Here is a 22309-nt window from a genome sequence, read left to right as displayed (position 1 = left end):
AAACAGGGTATGACTCAGAGAGAAAGAAAAAAAAAAAAACAGAAAAGAGAACAGGGATGAGCCCATGGACCCAGACATAGTGTAAAAAAAAAAATCCATGGGAAACAAATTTAAAAAGTAAAGACATAACCTACATTATTCAAAGCTGTTCGGAGGATCAGAAGCATGGTGCCGCTGCACCTAGAGACACACACAGAGCCGTCCCTTCTTTTACTGATTCCCACATGCTGGCTGAACTTAACCTAATAGCTGACTCTGGCCCAAAGGCTAGAAGTTGTTCATGCTCACGCATTACAACTAAAAATACTGCATCTTGTGCTGCATCTTTTAAAAAAGAAAGGGGCAAATAATACATCTTCTGAGGGGTTTTATGGACATTTCTTTCACATATAGAAAATCCAAGAACTATTTCACTGTTTAAACTGACTGAGAGGCATTCCAAAACTGATAAATATTTATTTCTGTTTAAATAAATCAATCTTGCAACTGTGGCTTTAACTCGTAATTAGTAAAACATCCTTCATTTCTTATATATAAAGACCTTAATTTTTAACTATAGTAACATGTGAATCCACTCATAATTTGAATTTTTTTTAAGATTTATTTATTTATGCATCCAAGAACTGGGATGTAAGCCAGAAGTGTGGGGGGTGAGAGGATTCACCAGAGAGAGGGGGGAGCAGAACAGATGGATCTACTGAAATACACTGCTGAGGGGAACAGCGGGTGAGGCAGGAGAGGTCTGCTGCGCCATGTGGGTTGCTCCCTGGCAGGGGATCAAACTTGTGCTGCAGTGGCTGTCGATAGCGCTGTCTTTAATCTCTGCAGCACCAGGAAGGCCCATAATTCGGATTTTTAAAAGTTGTTAACCACTGGGGTAATGTAAAGAAGATGCTAATATACTAGTTTCCTTCAAAATATTCTAACGTTTTCACATAATACTAGAAAACTTACCTTCTTCCACTTTTAACCTAATTAATTAAATCATGTTTAATTATGTATAAATCAATTGCATTTGAGTCTTAACGATAAAGTAGTAAAGTTTTTAATGCCTTTCAATTTCTTTCCTTTGAAAAAATAATGTGGAGAAATTACCTTAAGTAACCTTAAGAAATTTAATTTCCTTAAGAAATTACCTTAAGTCATAAATCAAATCCACAATATTCTTTGACAATGAGATGCTTTATTAAACTTGATACATTTACTATATAAGAATTCTGTGGAAAAAATGGGGTATCAAACTATTTCAGATCTAGGGCTCTACATTATCAAGTCTGCCCCAAATGATGTTATCGTACTATATTCAGTGGCTTCCAGCATGTAGATGACCAAGAGGCAGCAACATCCTTTCCCAGTAAGACCCACCCATGCTATTACAAGTTCTCCGAGCCAGATAAAAAGTCTGGCTCCCCGTCTCTACACAGCATCATGTCCAGGCAGGTGAGCTAGATGAAGTACCTGGGCCCTATACAATGCTTGGCGTGAGGTCTACGCAGGCTGATCCTTGGGAGGGCTCTCTTCTTTCAACCAGACAACTTCGTTTGAACTATTGCGACACTTCTTGGAGAGGTGAAACTTCTGGAAAAAAGGAGAGCAAAAAAGACAGAAAAGGTCTGACAGATGAAAGGAATACACAAATGATCAAATTCAGCTGCACTAGTAGTGCCGCGAGGAAGGATGAAGAAGTTGGAAAACAAGCAGCTTTCAAAATTCTCTCTGGAGGACAAAAGCTGGCGAGAGGGGTCACTGTTCCTTATATAATTTGTGAAGGCCGCCCATTCTCTTACCAGGCCTGGGTGCCTCTTCAGTGAGGTGCTTGTGATTGGTAAACAGTTCAGTGGAGTCTTGTTCCACTGATCTTTCCTCTAGGTCTGATTCTGGGATTGTAGTACAGCCACCTAGTAGAAAAATACAAACAGTATTTTAAGCAACTTGTAGGAAACCAACCTCTCCACACAACAACTACAGCTAAAGAACATAACAACCATAAAGATATTAAATGATGTGACAACAAGCTTTAGGAACAGGCCAAAGAGAATAATCTTCACTGTCTCTCTTTGGTGAAAATACTGGGAATGAGTTACTGCCTCAAAAGACATTATTATGTGGATGATCACTTAGCAACAGTAGCAATGGCGTTGTCTTTATTCTTTTAAAGTCAGACAGGACAACATCTACAGCACATGTGATATTCAAACTATAATGGCACTTCAAACAGGAATTCCCTTTAATACCAGAGCATAAGAGAATATAAAAGAAATAGCACATTAGCCTCGAGGGAGGGAAAATTTCCTTAAGCAGAGAAAGGCTGCTGGTGTTCTGAGAGGGTGACTGCGGTATTTTTCTGGATTTGAATTTATTCCTGAATCCCAACACCTTACAACACAGACACAAACACTTCATAATTCAACAGCAAACCCATGAACTACATCGTAGAAACTTTCAATTCCTAGAGGACTCAAGGATGAGCTGGTACCACTGCTGTTTTGCCTGTAAGTCATTTGATTTTATCCACCAAATTCACATATGGGAAACTCAAAATCATGTGAGAATTTCCTTATTGCTTCTGCAACTAGACTAATCTGCCATTATTGCCTGGAAATGTACTAACATGCTGTATACTGTACATATTTTTTTCCCAAAGCAATTCTCCTTGTTAGTGAAGTGGGAATGTTTTCTCTTTTTCTGAGGCTTCTCACATGCGTAGTTCAAAACCTCAATACTCAAGTTAGGCTCTAGGCATAAGGAATTTTATGAAGAAGAAGAAAAAAAAGATTATCAGTAGCACTGATCTGTAAATCACATCATTCAAATGAAAGGGAAGGAGCAAGACCCCAGGTCTGCAGGGAAATTCGCCCGACCATCCACCCTCTGCATCAACTCTGAAAAAGAAATGAAAGCCAAGGGAAATATAAGAAAAAGCATTTTCACACTCATAAAGTAAGAATTAGAGGTAGACTCAGATGTTTCCCAAACAGGAAAATGTTAGAATTATCCATCAATGCAATGGAACTTACCCAGCTATATCTGAAATGGTGAGGGCCCCATCCAGAAGGAGAACCAGGCTTATTTTTAATCTCTTTTCAAAGCCTATAGATCATGGTAACAATAACTCTCATTATTAAGCACATTTAACTGCTAGAAACTCTTCTCATATTATATAATTCCTACCATGATATAGATGTTATTTTTCTCATTTTATACAGTAAAAACTGGATTTCAAGAGATTGTAACTTGCCAAGTGTAGGGTCAGGAATGGACACGGTGCAGGTTTTCTGATATCCAGCAGACCGGGTAAAGGAGGAGTCAGAGTCCTCAGTTTTTTGCAAGACTTTTATTGGGGTTCACCAGGCATATGGCAGGCAGGGGTGCTGGGGGGCTGGGAGGCTGGCAGTCCTCCCAGCCCCCAGCAAATCCTCACTCTATCTGGGCTCTCTGGCCTTCTCTGCTTCTGCTTCTTCTCTGTTTCTCTCTCGGCTTCTGCTGCGGCTGGCGTCCCCGTGACGCCGCCCTTAAAAGCACAGTCTTAGCCCAGGTGAATCCCATCTACCTATGCCCACACCCTACTCCAGGTGCCCGCCATCAGGCATGCATTCAGGACCGCAAGGACCCATCATCTGTCCTGATTGCGGGAGGGCAGAAAAGCCTGACCTTTTTCCTTACCCTACACCAAGGTTACACAGCTCCTAAGGAGTAAGACAGCTTACACTGGAGCCTGGCCACCCCATTCCCTAAGTTTGCTTCACAAACCATCATCATTTTAATTCTAGCCTCAGGCTCAATTTTCTTGCAAAAGTCAATAGTACTGAAGATAGTTCTAAAAAGCAGGCCCTCCACAAGGAATTTTGAAGTTAGTTTATCTTCTTTCTGTAAGAAACAGGGGGTCGGGCCTCCCTGGTGGCGCAAGGGGTTAAGCACCACACTTTGAAGCAATCTGAAGCCTCTACAGCACAAGTTCGATCCCCAGCCAGGGAGCAACTCACATGGTGAAGCAGACCTCTCCTGTCTCGCCCGCTGCTTCCCTCAGCAGTGTATTTTTGTCAGTCTGCCTGTTCTGTTCCCCACTCTGTCTCTGGTGAATCCTCTCACCTCCCCCCCTACACCTTTGGCTTGTACCCCAGCTCTTGTATGCGTAAATAAATGCATAAATAAATCTTTAAAAAAAAAGAAACAGAGGGTCCATGACTGAGGGAAAACAGGAAAGAAATAACCCCTGTTTCCAATTACTTCAGCTTTCACCCACAGTTAACTGGGCTGATGTCTACGAGGTAAAGAGTAGAAGAACAAGCAGCTCCGGCCTGAGAATATGTATGAGGACAAGGACTACAGAGTTGAGGGGCTGCTTCTGATGACTGGACACCTTGCAGAAGAAAGTGGTAAATTGAGTGCAGTTAACCAGGAATGGAAGGCAAAGCCGGAGAAGGATATGGCCTCATGGGCCTTGCTAGTTTAAGTGAGATCATCGGACCACCCCTGATATCACCTGGGGATTCATTAGAAATGCAGAATCTCAGGCCCACTCACACACCTGTTGAATTAGAAGCTGCTAAGAAGGTCAAGACATTTGCTCGGAAGAAACATATTTGTTACAAATTTAAGAGTAAACAGTAAAAGAGGAGAAATAAAATATAAAGCTTTCAAACAGAGACCCTCTGAAGCCCATCCATAGAAGTGGAGACTGGGTTCCGCAGACGCCAGATGAAGCACCCTTGGCTTATAGCCTGTCCCATCAAAGGGGAAAGGGAAGAAAAACCACAGCTGGACGAAATCATCCAAACACAAATCGTGTGTGCGACACATCTGAGCCAAGAGGCGAAAACAGCGAGAGTCAGGGACTTCCGGATCTGCAGATCACAGCCCTGAGGAATGTGCTGCGCACGGCTTCTCCAAAGAAGCATCTAAAATTTGCAATCTATCTAAACGAATGGTTTTCACAAAACATAATAAAAATGAATAAAAGGAATTACTAGGAAAATGAAATTACCCGCTCTCACCTTATTAGTATTAGATGCAATCGTAAAAGTACTCTGTTAACTGGTACTAGTTTCTACACTCAATTTCAGGTACAAAATGTTTGCAGACAGTTGCCAATCTTCTGGCTACACTTTGAGTAGCACCGACCTCAAGAGATAGTCTAGTTTTATGACAAAAGAATTAGAATGAAAAATAATGATGTGGTAAATTCCTGATTATCTAATGGCCAGTAAGCTCATTTTAGCAACAGGGGTTTCTCACAACTTTTTCTTCTACTCAAATATCTACCTGGTAGATCTTGTTACACAGAATCCAGAACAGTCTTCCCTGAACTGCATCCACAGAGAATGTCAAGGTTCTCCTTTATATGTTGCTGCTATAACTGTTTGCATCTCTAAAAAGGAGTATCATTAAAGGGTCCCAATTCAGAATTCTGGACACATTTTCAAAAGGGAAAAATGTTACAAGGGGTAGTTTTATTGCAGAGTCCTGTTACAATTAAATGATTGCTAAAAGATTTTCTGGACTAATCTGGAAATCTGACTCCTGTATAGGAAATTTTAAAACATGATGTATGTGTTATGAATTGTGAATAATTAGCATAGAAGCATTTGGAGCAAGACAATGTATAAATTGGAGACTACGCCACCAGTGATGTTTAAGAGGATTTTTTTGAGACACTTTACTATTCTGCCTAGTCCCCTGAATTGTTTCCAATGAAATTATGTACACAACTGTGTTAACTAAACCAAAATTATCTTTTCTGAGTTGATAACAGGCTAATATGTTGCAGCCAAAATATTTAACTAGAAAATCTTAACCTAAAATTTTGAACAACTAGTAGTTCACCCAATATTAATAAAGATAACACAACTCTAGGATTTTTTTTTTAAGGAATTCCAAGTTATCCTCAAGCCTGTTTCCATATTCAAAAACAAATTATAAAATCAAAATCTTTCAACTTCTCCACCAAATGGAACATATTCTATCAACAAGGGAATCATACTAAGAAGTTTATACCCATTGCCACAAAAACAATACCAGAAGAGTTCAGACCCTTTCTGTAGGTTGCTATTGTGCAATTTACTATAAAAGTTACAGGGTTCAAAGGTCAAGATAGGAGGCCAGGCAGAAACCAATGTAGCTGTCATCTGGAATCCCAGAGATATCAGAATGCAAAGTAAGTCGTGATAAATACGTAACCAGTGGCTTTCAAGAGAAAAAAGTAGAGCCCTAATCTAACATTTGCCAATTTCATGGTGTAAATACTCTCGTGATGGCCAATTTCAAGCATCCAATGTGATATTATCAAAGTTGAAGCTTGGCAGAGATACGTAGGCACACACAGGTAGCACTTGAACCAAAAAGCTTCTGCAGATGTACATAACTCAAGCTCACAGATAACAGTAGAGTGTAGCAAAATAATGATTCAAGTATTTTGAGAATGTTATATATTTAACATATGTGCTTAATATATATTATATAATTTATTATATTATTATCAATAAATATATTGTATATTCTATATATTTATATATTATATATGACTATATTATATATATATAATTTAAAGATTTATTTTTATACAAGAACTGGGGTACAGGCCACATGCACGGGAGGGTGAGAGGAATCACCAGAGACAGAGCGGGGAACAGAACAGGCAGATCGACAGATGTATACTGCTGAGGGGAGCAGCGGGCAAGACAGGAGAGATCTGCTTCACCATGTGGGATTCTCGCCGGTCGGCTGGGATTGAACCTGCACTGCAGAGGCTGAGGACAGCTTCACAGTGTGGTGCCCAACCACCTGCACCACCAGGGAGGCCCTATTATATATTATATATATATATATAAACATTGTTTTTAATACAATGTATTCCCTATGTCTATATAATTTAATTTTTAATAATTGCTGCATTTAACAACTGGTTCACAGAATTCCCCAAAATTCAACAACTGGCTCTCACTAGCAAGTGTGAGCAGCTCCAATGCTAAATGTCTGAAGGTCCGCAAGGCATAGGGAGTTTAAGGTTATGCTTTGAAGCCTGGATTCAAACAGTGACTCAGCATTTATAAGCCAAGTGACCCTCTGAGTAAGTTATTTCACTTAAATAAGCCTCACCTTCCTTATCTATAAAATAGAGGCTATGCAGCCCTGCTTCATAAGGGAGATACTATACTGATGAATATATGTATGTGCCTGGCACATTGAAAAATGTGTTTTCTATTTATCTTTAGGTCAAAGTTAGGAATACTAAGAGTAAACAGGTCAAGATAAAAATCCCTAAAGGTGGATGTCTGAAAGGGGGGTTTTCACACAAGCGAATACACATACACCCACACACACCAAGACAGTTCTGCAGCAAAAAAACAGTGCCTGGAAACCTTAAACATGGGGTCACTGCCTGGAGTTGACTGCTCTATTTTACTCATGCCCTAGCTTATATCTTCCCTGCTATTTGATTTTCCAAGTTTTAATAATTTGACTCTCCCCCAGGTAAATCCTAGTGGTACAGTTTACCTGCCTCTATATTTATTTACCTTGTGTCTCCAATAACCTAAACTGGGGGTTGGCCAAGATAGTAAATTTTTTTAGTCATTGCAGGTTGTCTGGTCTTTGGTGCAACTACTCAATTTTGTTGTTCTGGTGCAAAAGCAGCAACAGACAATATGTAAGCATGAGTGAGCACTGTGTTTTACCAAAAAAAGAAATTTATTTATAGAAGGAGGTGGGTGGTAGACCTGAGTTATAGTTTGCCAATCTCTGATCTAATCCAAGGTTCTTAGGAAGCTACTCTTCATACAGTATTCTAATTCTGAAGGTTCTCAGAGGCATTCATGTTGCCAGATCATTTTATAGCTACACTGTAATAATACTAGGAGTAATGATAATAACAACAATAACTTTAAAAGCATAATGCTTGTCCTGTTGTTGCAAATGATCTTGTTTGGGCAGTGATAATATTTTTTAAAAAATAGGCATTACTTGGCAGAACAGTTGTAAAGTTCCACAGATCTTTTGTGCTGTCTCCCCTATTATTAACATTTTATACTAATCTGGCACATTTGTTAAAATTGACAAACCCATATTGATATAGTATTATTAACTTAAGCACATAATCTATTCAGATTTCCTTGGCTTTTACTTAATAACCCTTTCCATCCAGAATACCTCATGACATCGGCTGTCATGTCGCCTTTGGCTCTTCTTGGTTGTGACAGCTTCTCAGATTTTCCTTGTTTTTCAGGGCTTTGACAGTTTTGTGGCGCATTAGTCAGATATAATGCAGAATGCCCTTCTAGTGGAATCTGTCTGCTTTTTTTCTTATGATTAGACTAGGGAAACATTTTTTAAAGGAGGTTTCTTTTCATAAATTCTTGAGGTTTTGAATGTTTTAGGACTGTCTCCAGGTGTTTATATTCTCTATCAAAAGTGAAAGCCAAATGGGCATAGAATAGAGAGGTCACTAAAGAGAAAGGCCAACAGCAAGGTTCACCTTTGACAAGTTTGCCGCAGTAAACCGGGCTGGGTCTCTCTATAACTAAAGATTACCAGTTGTCCCCCCTGTCAAAGTTCTTAATGAGGCCTATCATGAGACTGTATGAGACCGTGCACACCTAGCACAGAATTTAGCACACAGTGCATTTTATCACCTCTGCCTTCTCTTAATTTTTATGGCAGAGATGCAAATTCTGCACCACTTGAGTGAAATCAAAAAACTTCAGCTTTTAGTTCAACCGCCTTTATTTAAATAACCATCAAAACAGAAGCTCAGAGGGCCTCCCCTGGTGGCGCAGCGGTTGAACACTGGGTTGCGAGGCTCCGCAGCCTCGGCAGCGCCAGTTTGATCCCCGGCCACCGGCGAGGGTCCCACCCAAAAAAAAAAAAAAAAAAAAAAACAAGCTCAGAGACCGTAGTTGATGACATTAATATCCCAGAGCTAGTTCTGGTGCTCTTGCCTCCTAAGCCATTAGAACTTTCTCAAGAACTTCTTTTTTCCAGAAAGATTTCAATGGATTTGCTTGATAGTTGGCTGCCTTAGAGTACTTCCTTTCAATGATACAGAAAATCCAGAAGGTTGGCAAGCTGTTCTTTGGGTATATTTTAGGACTTTGTTGGTTTTTTTTTTTTTTTTTTTTTGCAACAGTGACCTTTGCAATCAACTGAGTGGATGGGTATGTTCCACTCCTTTAGGGAGGAGAAAATCTCTTTTTTTTCCATATATTTAAAAGAACTCAAAACAAAGAGACACTGAGAATCACAAATGACCACAGACCCTTCTCTGACTTGCCAGCCAAAAATCTTCTGTTCACATGGTCTGAATTGCCACTTAGAATTAAAAACAGTAGAAACCTCAAAAATATATACCAGTGACATTTTTCTTTTAATCAAGATTTAATTGATGGATAAAGTGCTTTTTGAAGTTAACATTCAGATTTCATTTCAAAGGTTTATAATTCATGTGAAGTTTGGGGAATGGGTGCTTTGAAAAGAATATTTCATTATCTTCAATATGATGAAGTAATCTTCCCAAGTAATCTATGAGTAATTTTAAAATTCTCTATAAATAGTCAATGAGAAATTTTTATTCTTTATCCGGTCTATGTTGTTGTCTTTTTTAACTATTTATCTGTTTACATGTATATTAAAAGGAAGTACTAGCTAGTGTGTATATATATATATATCTATATATATATATAGATATGGTATGTATTGATACATGTACAGACAGATATATAAGACTTCCTGACAATTCTACTCTATTCTGCTTGTTTTTAAAAATATACTTTTCTTGGCCCAAGGAGAAGTAAGCTATAGAAAGCCAAATTTCTTACTGTATGTTCAGTAGCAGTTTTGCCTGAGTATTTAGAAATTTTGGCAAAATGGACACATGAAAGGAAGGAAAATAAGTAGAAGACAGAAGGAGATGGAAGACAATAGGTGGAGAAAGCATGAATCACCAATGAATTCAATTTTTGTGTATATAGTTCTATATAGATATTTGGGATGTCTTACTGAAGGTGTAGATAACACTATATTAAAGCATAAAATATACATTGGCAGTTAGAAAAATATAAGCCAGGAGAGGAGGTATAGCCAGGATGAATTGTGGATGAACACAGGTAAGGACTTACACAGGAGTAAAAAGGCAATGGAAAGCAAAAACTCTGGAGAAAAAGCGGAGCTCCACTTTCTGTGGTCAACCCTTCACTGACCTCTCTTATTCAAAAATGGACTTTACATCAAAGTGCCCAATCCTTCCCATACTTGGACTTAACCTATCTTGAGAGCACACCATAATTGGTAAAATGATGCTTGTTTAAGTTTTTTTTTTGATTAATGGTGTGTGTGTGTGTGTGTGTGTACACACGCTTACCCATGGGCATACACACACATGTGTGCTACCTGTGTCACTGATTCTGTTCTGTGCTTAAGAGTCCATTTGGACTACCAACATTTCTGTGAAATTGAGTCTACACAGGTGTTTACTGAACTGATGTTTTCCAAAAAAACACATACACAGGAGACCGTTAAATACAACAGCACAGATCTCTTCAAAAACACATCTTGGAAACAAGTGCTGAAGAAAATGATACATGCTGAATGTCTGAGCACAGCTCTGAAAATCATGCTGATCTCATATGATGACATGGCTACTCTTAACGAGGGGCTGGAGAACTCATATTCATATCTTTCTCACCTCTGCTTCCATCCAGTGCACCTTTCGTTTTGTTCTGACGTGCAGGCATGCCACCCTTAACCTGGTACACTTTGACATTTTCAAATTTCAGCAAAGCCAGAAAGAAAAATGTCAATCCATATAGTCTTAGGTTTCCAGTTCCAGCATCAGATATTTGCTTTTCTGAGTCCCTACTAAATTCATTCTACTACTTTTCTCTCTCGTTGTATCTGCAGATAGCATGCTAACCTCATTGACAGTAGCTCATCCTCTGGCAAGAGGGAAAATAATGGCTACCCATAGGGAGGCAGGTGCAAATCATTGTAGTGTGTGTGTTCAACATGAGTGGAATGTTTGGGAGTTCAATTCTGCTACCAAGTAGCAAACTTTGATCCCCACACACAGTGAGAACTTAAAATGTGTTTAACATTATGCATGTACCTATGTTTGAAAATATTTCCATTTCACACCTCACAGCAGAGACCAAGTGTGTGAATAAAAGGGAGTCTAATACATTTTAAGAGGTCTAGCATGTGTCTCAACAAGTTTTAAAATCCCAATAAAGGCTGAATACTAAGTCCCATGGGGTGTAAGGGCTCCAGTCAGAGTCTGGATTTAAGAGCGCAGGGTGCTCCTGGCATTAAGATGATTCCATAACTTGAATAAAGGTAGGTGTCCGAGTGTGTTTTAGCTGGGACCACCACTTAGAATTGAGGTCTGCATGGTATAGAGGATAAAGAAATACAGGAACATAGCCATTTTCATCCATTGATAATTATGTAAACAGAACATACCAAGCAGAAAAAGAGTCCTATTTACAAAAAGCAAGCACAGTCCATAAATCCTACAGATTGGAATGGATCCAGCTTAAGAATTTCTCCAGATGTCAGTCTGTAAACAGGGCTTCATAAAGTGAATTCCCCAATTAATTGTTGGCAAGAGCGATCTCTACACCATGTTAGTACATTATGACCCCCTACCATATGTAGGTGAATTGCTGTCTGACCCTATAGATCAGTTATGACACAACAGAATTCAGGGGAAAGAAGCTGAGATCAGCACAACTTCATCTGATATGGAGAAAATACCATGAAATTACCGCTCAGGCACTTGAAGTTTTGTTCACTGAAGGAAATGAGAATTCTCCTATTTATTTGCATTACATCTGTTTTTCTAACACATTTAGTTCTTAACCTGGGCCACTTGGAAAGACACACACCCAGTAAGAACATAAACATGGAACTTAAAAAAAAAACAAAACTACTCACTATTTTGTTAAAGTCTCCAATCACAATGTTTTCTCACATGTTAACAAGGTCATTAAATCCTCCAAACAGGAATACAAAGTATTTTCCAGCCATTGTGAGAAGGTGGGGAAGAAGAGAAAGCTAATATTTGATTTTTTTTTTTTTTTTGCCTGTGGCTCCATGTCTAGAGAACTCTGCAACACAATGCAAAATCTATTGTCTTCCAACTGTATCTTTTCTACTCTGATAGTACAGCACTTCCTAGTTCAAAAGGAGGTGATTGTGGGTTTCAATTTCCATTTTGTTTCTAAATCCAAAGGAAAGTCAATGTACAACTGGAAAGAGACATAATTTTAAGACATTTCCATTTCAAATACTTTCCTCTCCTAACTCCCTCTTCAGAGACCAGCTCTTTCTCAAAAGTACACACACACAAATAAAACATTATAGCTACAGTTGAGAAAGAAAGGAAGCCAATAGTTCTGCAATAATAATTTCTTTAAAAAAATGAAATTGTAAGAGCATAACTCTCCTTTGCCGGGACACCACATAATAAGAGCCAGTGTTCTTCACAGCTTCCCTCTTGCATCAAGTGGCTATTAATTCCCCAATGGTCCTGGCAGCATTTCTTCAACTTGAGTTTCTTTCCACAACCCAATTAAAAGTCATAATCTTGACCAAATTGTGTTGTTTTTAATAATGACAGAGTCTAGGTGGTGATTATGAAACTGAGAGTTCAGCGGGGTCACCCCAGTCATAAATAGGTTGAGGGAAGAGAGAAAAGAACACCACGACTCTGGAGAATGCCTCTTTCATCATGGTCTTTTGCATATGATGGGAAACCTGAATAAACACTCAGGACTCATTCCAAAGCAATTCTGTTATGTACTGATAGATTTCTAGGATCATCCATTAAACAATGTCATAATTTGCAGAGAAGGGAAATGAACACAGGACAATAAACTAGCCAGATGATCGTGGAAAAGGACATTTCAAAAGGGGGTGGACCATGGTGAGTATCACTATGTCTTGAGCCAAGTCATGTAAGTCTGGGCCTCAGTTTCCTTTCCACTAAAATGCAGAAAAATATAGCATTTTATAAGAAAGTAAGATTAAATTAGTTAATGCTTGTAATACAGTGATCACAGCACCTAGCATAGGGGAAGCCCCAATAAATGTTAGCTATTATTTTCACTACTAACCCACAACATACATCAGTCATTACAGTAATAGCCAATTACACATGAAACAGCAAGTATGAGGACAGCATGAATTTATATTTGACTTTCTAAAAACTGCTCAGGTAAAAGCTGAGGGTGGGTAAAGGGAACCTGTAAGAGAATATTTCCCATTGGGCCCAGTGGCCAAAATCAAAATTGTCAATGAGACATTAAAATTATTTCCTTGAAAATAGTGCATACATTCCTTTTAGGGTAAAATCCCAAATGTTTTACTATCAAAGATAACCACCCTTCTGAAATCACAATAGGAATTTTAAAAGGGCTCAGATGATGACGATGAGGGTGCATAATCACAGTCAATGTTTTTTATTTACCAGCAGAGCCATTACTACTGAGAAATTCAAACCCACAAGATAATACTGCCTAAATGGATGAACATCAAGATAAAAGGATAAAACAGTGATAGGTTTGCTTTCTCATGGGAAATTCAAATGGCCAGCAGATGAACCTTAAGAGAGGAAGTCTGCTGACCTAGTGTTACTAAACATAGGAGGCAGCCAAGGAGCAGAGGAATAAAGCAATGTATTTAAATGTATGCCTTGAAGGAAGCAAACACCAATTATTTTTATATGACTTTAATTCTCCCAGTGAATACTTTATGGGTGTTGGCAAGTCTTTCTGGAAAAGGAAGGGATTATTAATGAAGGATTCAGTGGCAACGGCTCACCAGTGCTCTAAGAAATAACGCTTAACAAAGAGTCATTTAGTTCACACCTCATCTCTAAAGATATAGAAATTTTATGGATCTTAAAAAAATAGTAAAGTATTATGTTCACATGTATAGTCCTTCCTGTTTCAGTTTCCAGATGTTGCTATGGCCCGTGTGATAAACAAATAAGCTTCCCACAGGAAAATAAACAGAGAAAGGAAAGGAGCTAAACATTTTCTTCTCTTATGCAAAGAATAGGTGTTTGATTGACTTGGAAAGAAATTCATGAAACTTACTGGGACACAGTTTTTAAAAGAGAAAGTCACCTTTGAAAAATGTTCTATCATCATTCCAGGGTTACAGATTGGTGACAGTCCATTAATACAGTCTAGTAGACCTGGGGGAAAGCCTAATTGTTTCCTGTGCCCTATCTTGCTTCTCAAAGAACCTAACCCTTCCACTTCAGCAAATTCTCAGCCAGGTCACACCAGTCATACATAGGTTGAGGGAAAAGGGAAAACAACATGATGACTCTGGAGAATGCCTGTCTCATCATAGTCTTTTGCATAGGATGAGAAACCTGAATAAACACTCAGGACTCATTCCAAAGCAATTTTGTCAAAAACAGCAGCCAGAAGGAAACAATAGCCTGGTAAAGAAAGAGAAAAATTACTCCAGGAAGAAAGCAAACAAGAAGGCAGACTAGTAAGATGCTGGAGTCATCTCTTCTCTCATAGGAACAGCAGACTTGTATCTGTGTTGGTACAACTTAAGATACTAGAGAAGTGACATCAAGTATCAGAAATAGTAGCAAAGCCTGAGATGCAGTCTCACTAGGAATGATATTGTTGCTCTGAGAGAAACACCTACCCTTCTACCACCTGGACTCTGCAGGCTTCTCGGGGCTCACAAGCCTACTATAGACAAAGAAGCAGTTGTCTCTTGGAGAGATCTCTGCTGTGGGACTGGCTGGGAGCACATGGCAGGAGCACCAGGGGCTGCTTTCACTGAGCTCCTGTGATCTGGAGAGACACGCACTCCATCCCCATCTAGGTTTGGCAGGCTCTGGACAACCTACTTAGGATGCAGATTGCAATCACCCCTGGTACCTGCCTGCAGCCAGAGCCCCCACTCCTACCCCCACCCCTTACTCTGTTCTTGCCTTAGCCTAAGGGGAAAGGCTCTGCCTGCAAAACCTGCTGAGATCTGAATTAGGCTGCAGCTGAAGGGTCAGATATAGTCTGGAGCTTCTGGAAGAACAATGACTATGGAATTTGCCTTGAGAGGGTAGTAGCTATGGATCCTTCACTCATCTCAAGCAGCTGCAGCACCCAGAGCCCTTGGCACTCTATGCAGCAAACTCCTCACACCTCAGCAGCCTACCTGGTAAGCTAGGTTCTTGAGTCACCACCTTGCATTGCCTCTTAAGCTCCAGTCATCCTGACTGGTGATGAGACTTCAACCGATACAACAGAAAACACAATATCCAACACCAATACCCTAGGCCAATATCTTGATACCCTTATTTGCAGATAAAAGAAGTGCAAAGGAACATACAAAGACATCTGTCAGCTTGGGAAATCTTCAATAATGAATGAAAAAGAATCCATCTTATTTCCACTGGGGCATCATGTATGGCCTGGAACAGTTTATTTTTCCCAGGCTACTTCAAATCTAAATGTGTTTTTAAAGTAAGCCCAATGAAAGATTAGATAAACAACTGGACAATGTTTTTTACACTCTGGTAACATAAACGTGTTCAAATTCCTCCCTAACTCTTTACTAGCATAAATCTCTGAGAAGGTGAGATATCTTCAGAGTTTAAACATTATTTTGAATTATTCACATTTACTTCCATTTCCATCTTATATTTTTTTGGCAATAAAAAGACAAGTTTCATCCAAACTATGGTACTATGACTCTCTTCCAATTATAAAACAACTTGGATTAACCCCAGCTCTCCTTCCTTTGAAGATGGAAAACAGCCCTGCCCAACAGTTTCTGTCCTCTTTTTTCTTACCTCCTATACATTCTCCTCTGTCTTTTTGAAATCTAGTCTGTAGCAATACAGAGGGGGAAATGTGGAGCTCTCTCCTACAATTAAGCATGAAAATATATTTTAATTATCATCAAACAGGAAAGAAACAGGTTAAAATCGTAGATTAAGCAAGAAAAAACAACAGGGAGAGGAGAGCTGGTGGCAGAGGAAAGGTGATGGAGTAAAGGAGGTAGAGAAAGGAGAAAGACAAAAGGTGTGAAAATGGAGAGGGAATGAGGATGACTATGCCATAGTACAACCCACATGCAAGAAGCTTAGTAATAATAGGGGTCGTTAAGAAAAACAGAAAACACTAAGCTGATAAAGTCATTTCATTTGTATTGGTTTCCACAGTTCATGAAACAATCCCACTTTACGTTGGTCCTCACAACTTGGGTGATAGAAAAGGTAGAAATATTACCCCGACACCTCAGGAAAACAATCCACTCAGCTCCCAGGAAGAGTCTCTATTTCCTCATTTGTAAAAATAATAATAACTTATAAAAACAATTGTGAGGGGTAAATTAGACATTATATAAAGCATCAGAGACAAAGTCAAGTTGAAAATTGGTAGTTATTATAATATATATAAATCTGACTGACCCAAGGTCCTATGACAAGACATGGATAAATTTTCAGAAAAACTTGGACAAATTTTTATGAGCATACCACCTTTCAACATGAAATCAGGAAGAAATAGAAGCTCTATTATAAGCAAGACCAATTATAAGCAAGAAAATTGATGAAACGGCAATCAAAGTCTCATGAAAAACAAAGCCCAGGGCCGGATGGTTTCAAGTGCATTTTACGCAGCCATCAAAGATATACAATTGATATATTTATTTTTCTCAAATGTTTCCTAAAAAGTGGAGGAGAGAATGACTCCAAACACATTTTATGAGGTAAACATTACACTTATATCAGAAATAAATGAGGATATCATACGAAAAGATCAATATCCCTGATGAACATAGATGAAAAATCCTCAACAAAATCTTAGCAAACCAAACTGAACAAGTAAAATATATTAAGGCCAAGTGGGATTTATTCTAGAGATGCAAAGGATTGTTCAACATACAAAATTCAATGTATTTAACCACAAAAGGAAAGATAAAAATCATCTGATCAAATCAATAGATGCTAAGAAAGCAGTTCATAAGATTTGACATTTATTTATAAAAACCCTCAAAAAACCAAGGGTAAAAAGAATACACCTGAAGACAATAAGAGCCACATATGACAAACCGACAACTAACATCATACTCAATGGTGAGAAATGGAGGTATCATACTTCCTGACCTCAAACTATATTACAAAGCAACAGTAGTCAAAAAAGCATGTATTGGAGCAACAAGAGAAACTCAGACCATTGGAATAAAATAGAAAGCCAAGAGATAAATGCACACAAGTATTGACAGTTACTATTTGACAAGGGGCTAATTTCCAAAATATATAAAATACTTATAAAATATATAAAGTATTTATCCAACAACAAAGAGACAAACCAATAAAAAAAATGGGTAAAAGACCTAAATTACACTTTTTTTACAAAGAATACATTCAGATGGCCTACAAACATGAGAAATTATTCAACATCACTTAGTACAAAGGAAATGCAAATCAAAACCACAATGAACAGCTCCTCACCCCATAAGAATGATCTATACCAAAAAACCAAATGTTAGCAAAGATATGATTAAAAAAAAGAACTCTCAACCACTATTGGTGGAAACACAGGCTTGTATATGCTTTATAGAAAACAGTAAGGAGATTTCTTAAGAAAATAAAAATGGAAATTTTATATGATCCAATAATAGCTCTATTAGGTAGTTATCCTAAAAATATGAAAACTAATATGAAAGACATACACACCTATGTTCACAGCAGCACTTTCTACAATTGCCAAGTCATGGAACCAACCTAAATGTCCTTCGACAGGCACACAAAGAAAACGTGGAATATATACTCAGTGGAATACTACACAGCTGCTAAAAAGATAAAAATATATCTTTTAGGACAAAATGGATGGAACTAAAATGATTATATCAAATAAGTCATAAAGTGAAAGATATCTGTGGAATATCAGTGATATACATACAAAAAATATAAACAAGAATAAATCTTGAACTTAGTAAGAGAATTTAACAGTTATCAGAGGGAACAAGGGAGAGGATGGAAGGTTTGGGGGAGGGGAGCTAATCCCAAGATTAAAAAAAAATAGATCATATGATCCAGGAACTCCACTCCTTGATAGCTCTCCAAAGAAAATAAAAACACTAATTCAAAGGGCATATGCATTTTTATATTCACTGGAGCACTATTTATAATAGACAAGCTATGGAAATAACCTAAGTGCATGCAGATGAATATATGGTAAGGTAAAAAGTGGTTGTGGGTATATGGAAAAACCAACAAGGAAAAAAGACAAGTGACAATTTTAATCAAATCTTAAGAACAAATAATCACAATGATCAGTAAATATTCTCTGGAAGACTCCCTATGCCTGAATACAAGACTCACTATGCCTGAATACATGAAAAATAATTGGAAGAAAAGCTGTCCAGAGAAAAACAAAAAGAGGGTAATGTGACAAGAAAAAACAAGACTACATTAATCCATTAAGAAATACATAGTATTTCACTGCTGGTGGGAATGCAAACTCGTCCAACCACTATGAAAAGCTGTGTGGAGGTTAATCAAATTACTAAAAATGGAGCTACCATATGACTCAGAAATTCCACTCCTAGGAATCTACCCAAAGAATACAAAAACATTGACTTAAAAGGATACCTGCACCCCAGTGTTTATTACAGCACTATTTACAATAGGTAAAACCTGGAAACAACCCAAATGCCCATAAATAGATGACTGGATCAAGAAGATGTGGTATATAGACACAATGGAAAAATATTCAGCAATCAAAAAAGAGAAACCCCTGCCATTCACAGCAATACCGATGGAGCTGGAAGGGATTATGCTCAATGAAATAAGTCAGAAGGAAAAAGAAAAATATTGGATGGTTTCACTCATAGGAGGAATATAGAGGAACCAAATAAGGGACCAGAGGGAAAAAAATAACAATCAAAAAACAAAAACAAAATTAACAGGCAACTATAAATCAGAGACATTCTGCAGGGGAGGAGAAGGAGGAGGGAGCAAAGCAGGGGCGGGAAGAGCACAAGGGACTATGGTGATGGTGCACGGGTGAAGTGGTGGTGGGACTTCTACAGGGACTACACCTGAGAGGAGAAAGCAAACATTGTACAAAAATGAACAATGATGTAAAATATATATAAATAAATTATATTACAAATAATACAGTTAAGACATTAAAAGGAGAAATTAATAGTATTTATGGAAATTAAGCATATGCATGTGTGTTTAAATTCTTATGTGTGAAAAACAAACTGAAACAGTATATGCTAGTATATTGTGGCTTTTATTTTGTAAAGATTCCAAAGAATACAATGAGATCAAATAAATGATTTGGAAAGGTTAAGATTAAATACCAGTGACTATCATCACTCTGGAACCAGGTCAGGATCTTTTGTGCTAAAACTCTAAGATAAATCCTCTTGGCAGGTTATACTTTTAACTTTCATGAAAACAGAAGCAATCATTTATCAGCTGGGCCATGTTTGTTACTATTAAAAGTTGTTCAGCTAAGTACCTCTAGTCAAAGTTTCTGAGTAGGTTATAACAATTGATTCTTTATTTGATGTATATTTGTCAAGCAGAGATGCAGTTTGACAGACCATAAAGCAAACCTATGTTTTCAGAGGAACAAGTCAAGGTTGAGATAAAGTGGCTTGTTATGGAGATGAAAATGTTAATGTACCAGGGCCATGATGTTTATAGAAATAAATTAAAGAGTCAGGACATACAGTGACCTTCCATTCTGTCACTGACAAGAACCTGTTCTACTATCATTTAATTTTATCAGAAAAACTACTTAGTTTTAAAACCAATGTCCTTTGTAGACTCCCTCCCCACCAAATGCATACAAAATATCTTGGCCCAAAATGGTCATTTTAGAATTGAAGAAAGAGTCCTCACACACACAACTTTCTGTAATTGGTAGATAAACATTTTCTGTGAAGGTTTTATGAAACCACTTGGTATAGTTACTCATCTGTGTTTAAAAAAAAAAAAACACAATATTTTTCCCAAAGGTTTCTGTCCTGAATGATATGGGTAACAATGCAGCAAGTCTTGGGTCTCTAACCCTCTATGTTACTGAATCATGAATCTGAATGATATTCCTAGAAAACCTCAGTCTATAAAAATGGCAAAGTCCAACATCATTGCAGCTTCCTGGTGGAGTTGATCTCCCTACATGTTTAAGCTGGAAAGACTCCTGTTGTACCTCTTTCAGCCACTTCTAGAAAAGACAGCTGAATAAGCCCCATCTGCCAATATGATCTATAAACATTTCCCCTTTGGTGTAGCTAACCTCCAATAACCTCCCAGGATACTCTGTGGTTCGGTGTCTTTTAGGATTCTTTGATATTTTCTCTGATTTTTTTTTAAGATTTATTTATTTTTATACAAGAACTGGGATTCAGGCTAGATGTGCAAGAGGGTGAGAGGATTCAGCAGAGACAGATTGGGGAACAGAACAGGCAGACTGATGAAATACACTGCTGAGGGGAGCAGTAGGCGAGACAGGAGAGGTCTGCCGCACCATGTGGGCTTCTCGCCAGCTGCCCGGAATCGAACCCGCGCTGCAGAGGCTGCGGACAGCTTCACAGTGTGGCGCTCAACCGCCTGCACCACCAGGGAGGCCCTTTCTCTTATGATTAGTGGTATCCATCACTTAAAAAAGAAAACCAAAGTCTCATCTGGAAACATAATGAGTAGCAATCACTCTGCATACACAGACACAATCTTACTCCATGATTACTACCCAAGATCATTTCTACCTAACTTTTGTGAACTTACTTCTAGAGATCCCACAAATACATTATTTGGATACTAAATACATGTAATAAACAATTGTCATTCTCTCTGCTAGACAACACCACATAATTAGCTTTCTGTTCTCAAATGATCATCTAGCAGACCTCAGTTGTCCATAATTTATCATCAACTGGCCACATAACCTGGATGAACTGAGTTTCATAACAGAAAACCATCTAGTGTGCTAAGAAAATGCCAAGGTCAGATTTGCAGGGCTTTTGTTCTAGCTTCACATACAGTTGTATGGTCCTAGATGGGTCACCTACGCATGGAAGTCTCTGTTTAGTCATTTATAAAGTGGAAAATAGGAATTTTTGAAATGATTAAGTGGGACAGTCTACATATGGATAGGCTATGCATGCAAAAATAATTTGTAATGTAATTGTTATTTTTATTATAACAAATAAATTAGTTAAAAACAGATGATAATTAAATAAATCTTGTTGCATTTATGGTGTTCCAATGTTGAATTGGATGTTCTTCATTATATACCAGTTATGAAATAAACAGTAAAGGCTACCTTTATTTGTCATTGTTTTGTCCCAAATGAATGAAATTCATCCAGCTGAACATAAACTGCTTAGTTTTAAAATTTTAAACAAACATTTGCTTTAGACTTAAAGTGAAGAGGTTGAGGAAATTGAGTAATTCTCTAATCTGCCTTGAAAAGCTTGGCTGACATTATTTTTTTCTTTTCTTTTTTTCTTTCTTTTTATTTTTTTACCACCACCAAGGATACTAGGCAGCTCACTAACACTCTTTTGAAATGAATTCTGAAGTCTGGTTGTTGTCCAGGTCATCTCATAACTTAACTTCTCTTCATCTGATCATTAAAATGACAGGTAATATCCCAGCCACTGTCAAAACTCTTTTATGTTGGAGGCTCAAATTGATTGAAAACAAACCTCTGCCTCAGAACAAAGCTGTGATACATACTGTGGCCAATTCTTCCAAAGAGTATAATAAATATATTCAAACTCTTAACAATTTAGAAAATAAATTTCCCATGCAAGACGCAAATAAATAAGACCAACTTGAGATGGTGAATGGTTTGGTGACCCTAAGACCTGGCAATACTGGGAACAGGACAAACATATTGTCCTGTTCCATCTCAGATAGAAAAGGGTCCTTTGTCTTGGCTCCTTTTCAGCTCATAATGAAGTGTTTCAGAGGATGAAGTCGTTAGTTTTCGGAGGCCCCTGAAGGAGGGGATGAGATCCAAGCTAAACATTGAAAAGGATGGTCTCTCAAAAATTTCCCACTTTTATTAGGTATTTCAAACAGGAGTACCCAACATTAAGATCTTCAAGCTGTCAGAACTTAAGGCCACAGAGTGAATGTAGAGAAACAGACAGGACTGCAGAATGGTGGGAAAGCAGGGCCTACAAAAGACAGGAACCTAAAGCCAGGCTGAATTCTCTCCTTTGAACACTAAGGATTTTCATATTCTAATATTTTTAATGCATACTTCCTTTGTGCTTACTCCAGTCTTCATTCTAGTTCTTGTGTATGCTTTTTCTT

General features: G+C 38.0%; 1 protein-coding gene across 1 annotated transcript in view; it reads right to left on the bottom strand.

Moving 5' to 3' along the window:
* Window positions 1–1546: 1546 nt before the first annotated feature.
* BBS9 (Bardet-Biedl syndrome 9) overlaps window positions 1547–22309 on the bottom strand; it is a gene marked incomplete at both ends in the record, with an annotated part of 347147 nt that continues 326384 nt past the window's right edge. Inside the window, 2 exons of the mRNA XM_084230604.1 lie at window positions 1547–1578; window positions 1788–1898. Of these exons, the coding sequence (XP_084086730.1) occupies window positions 1547–1578; window positions 1788–1898 (143 nt within the window). The remainder of the gene's footprint in view (window positions 1579–1787; window positions 1899–22309) is intronic.

The sequence above is a fragment of the Talpa europaea genome (genome assembly GCF_964194135.1).
Source record: "Talpa europaea genome assembly, chromosome: 3".
Classification (NCBI taxonomy): Eukaryota; Metazoa; Chordata; class Mammalia; order Eulipotyphla; family Talpidae; genus Talpa; species Talpa europaea.
The sequence above is the reverse complement of the archived record's forward strand: the minus strand, read 5'-3'. Positions and strand labels throughout refer to the sequence as shown.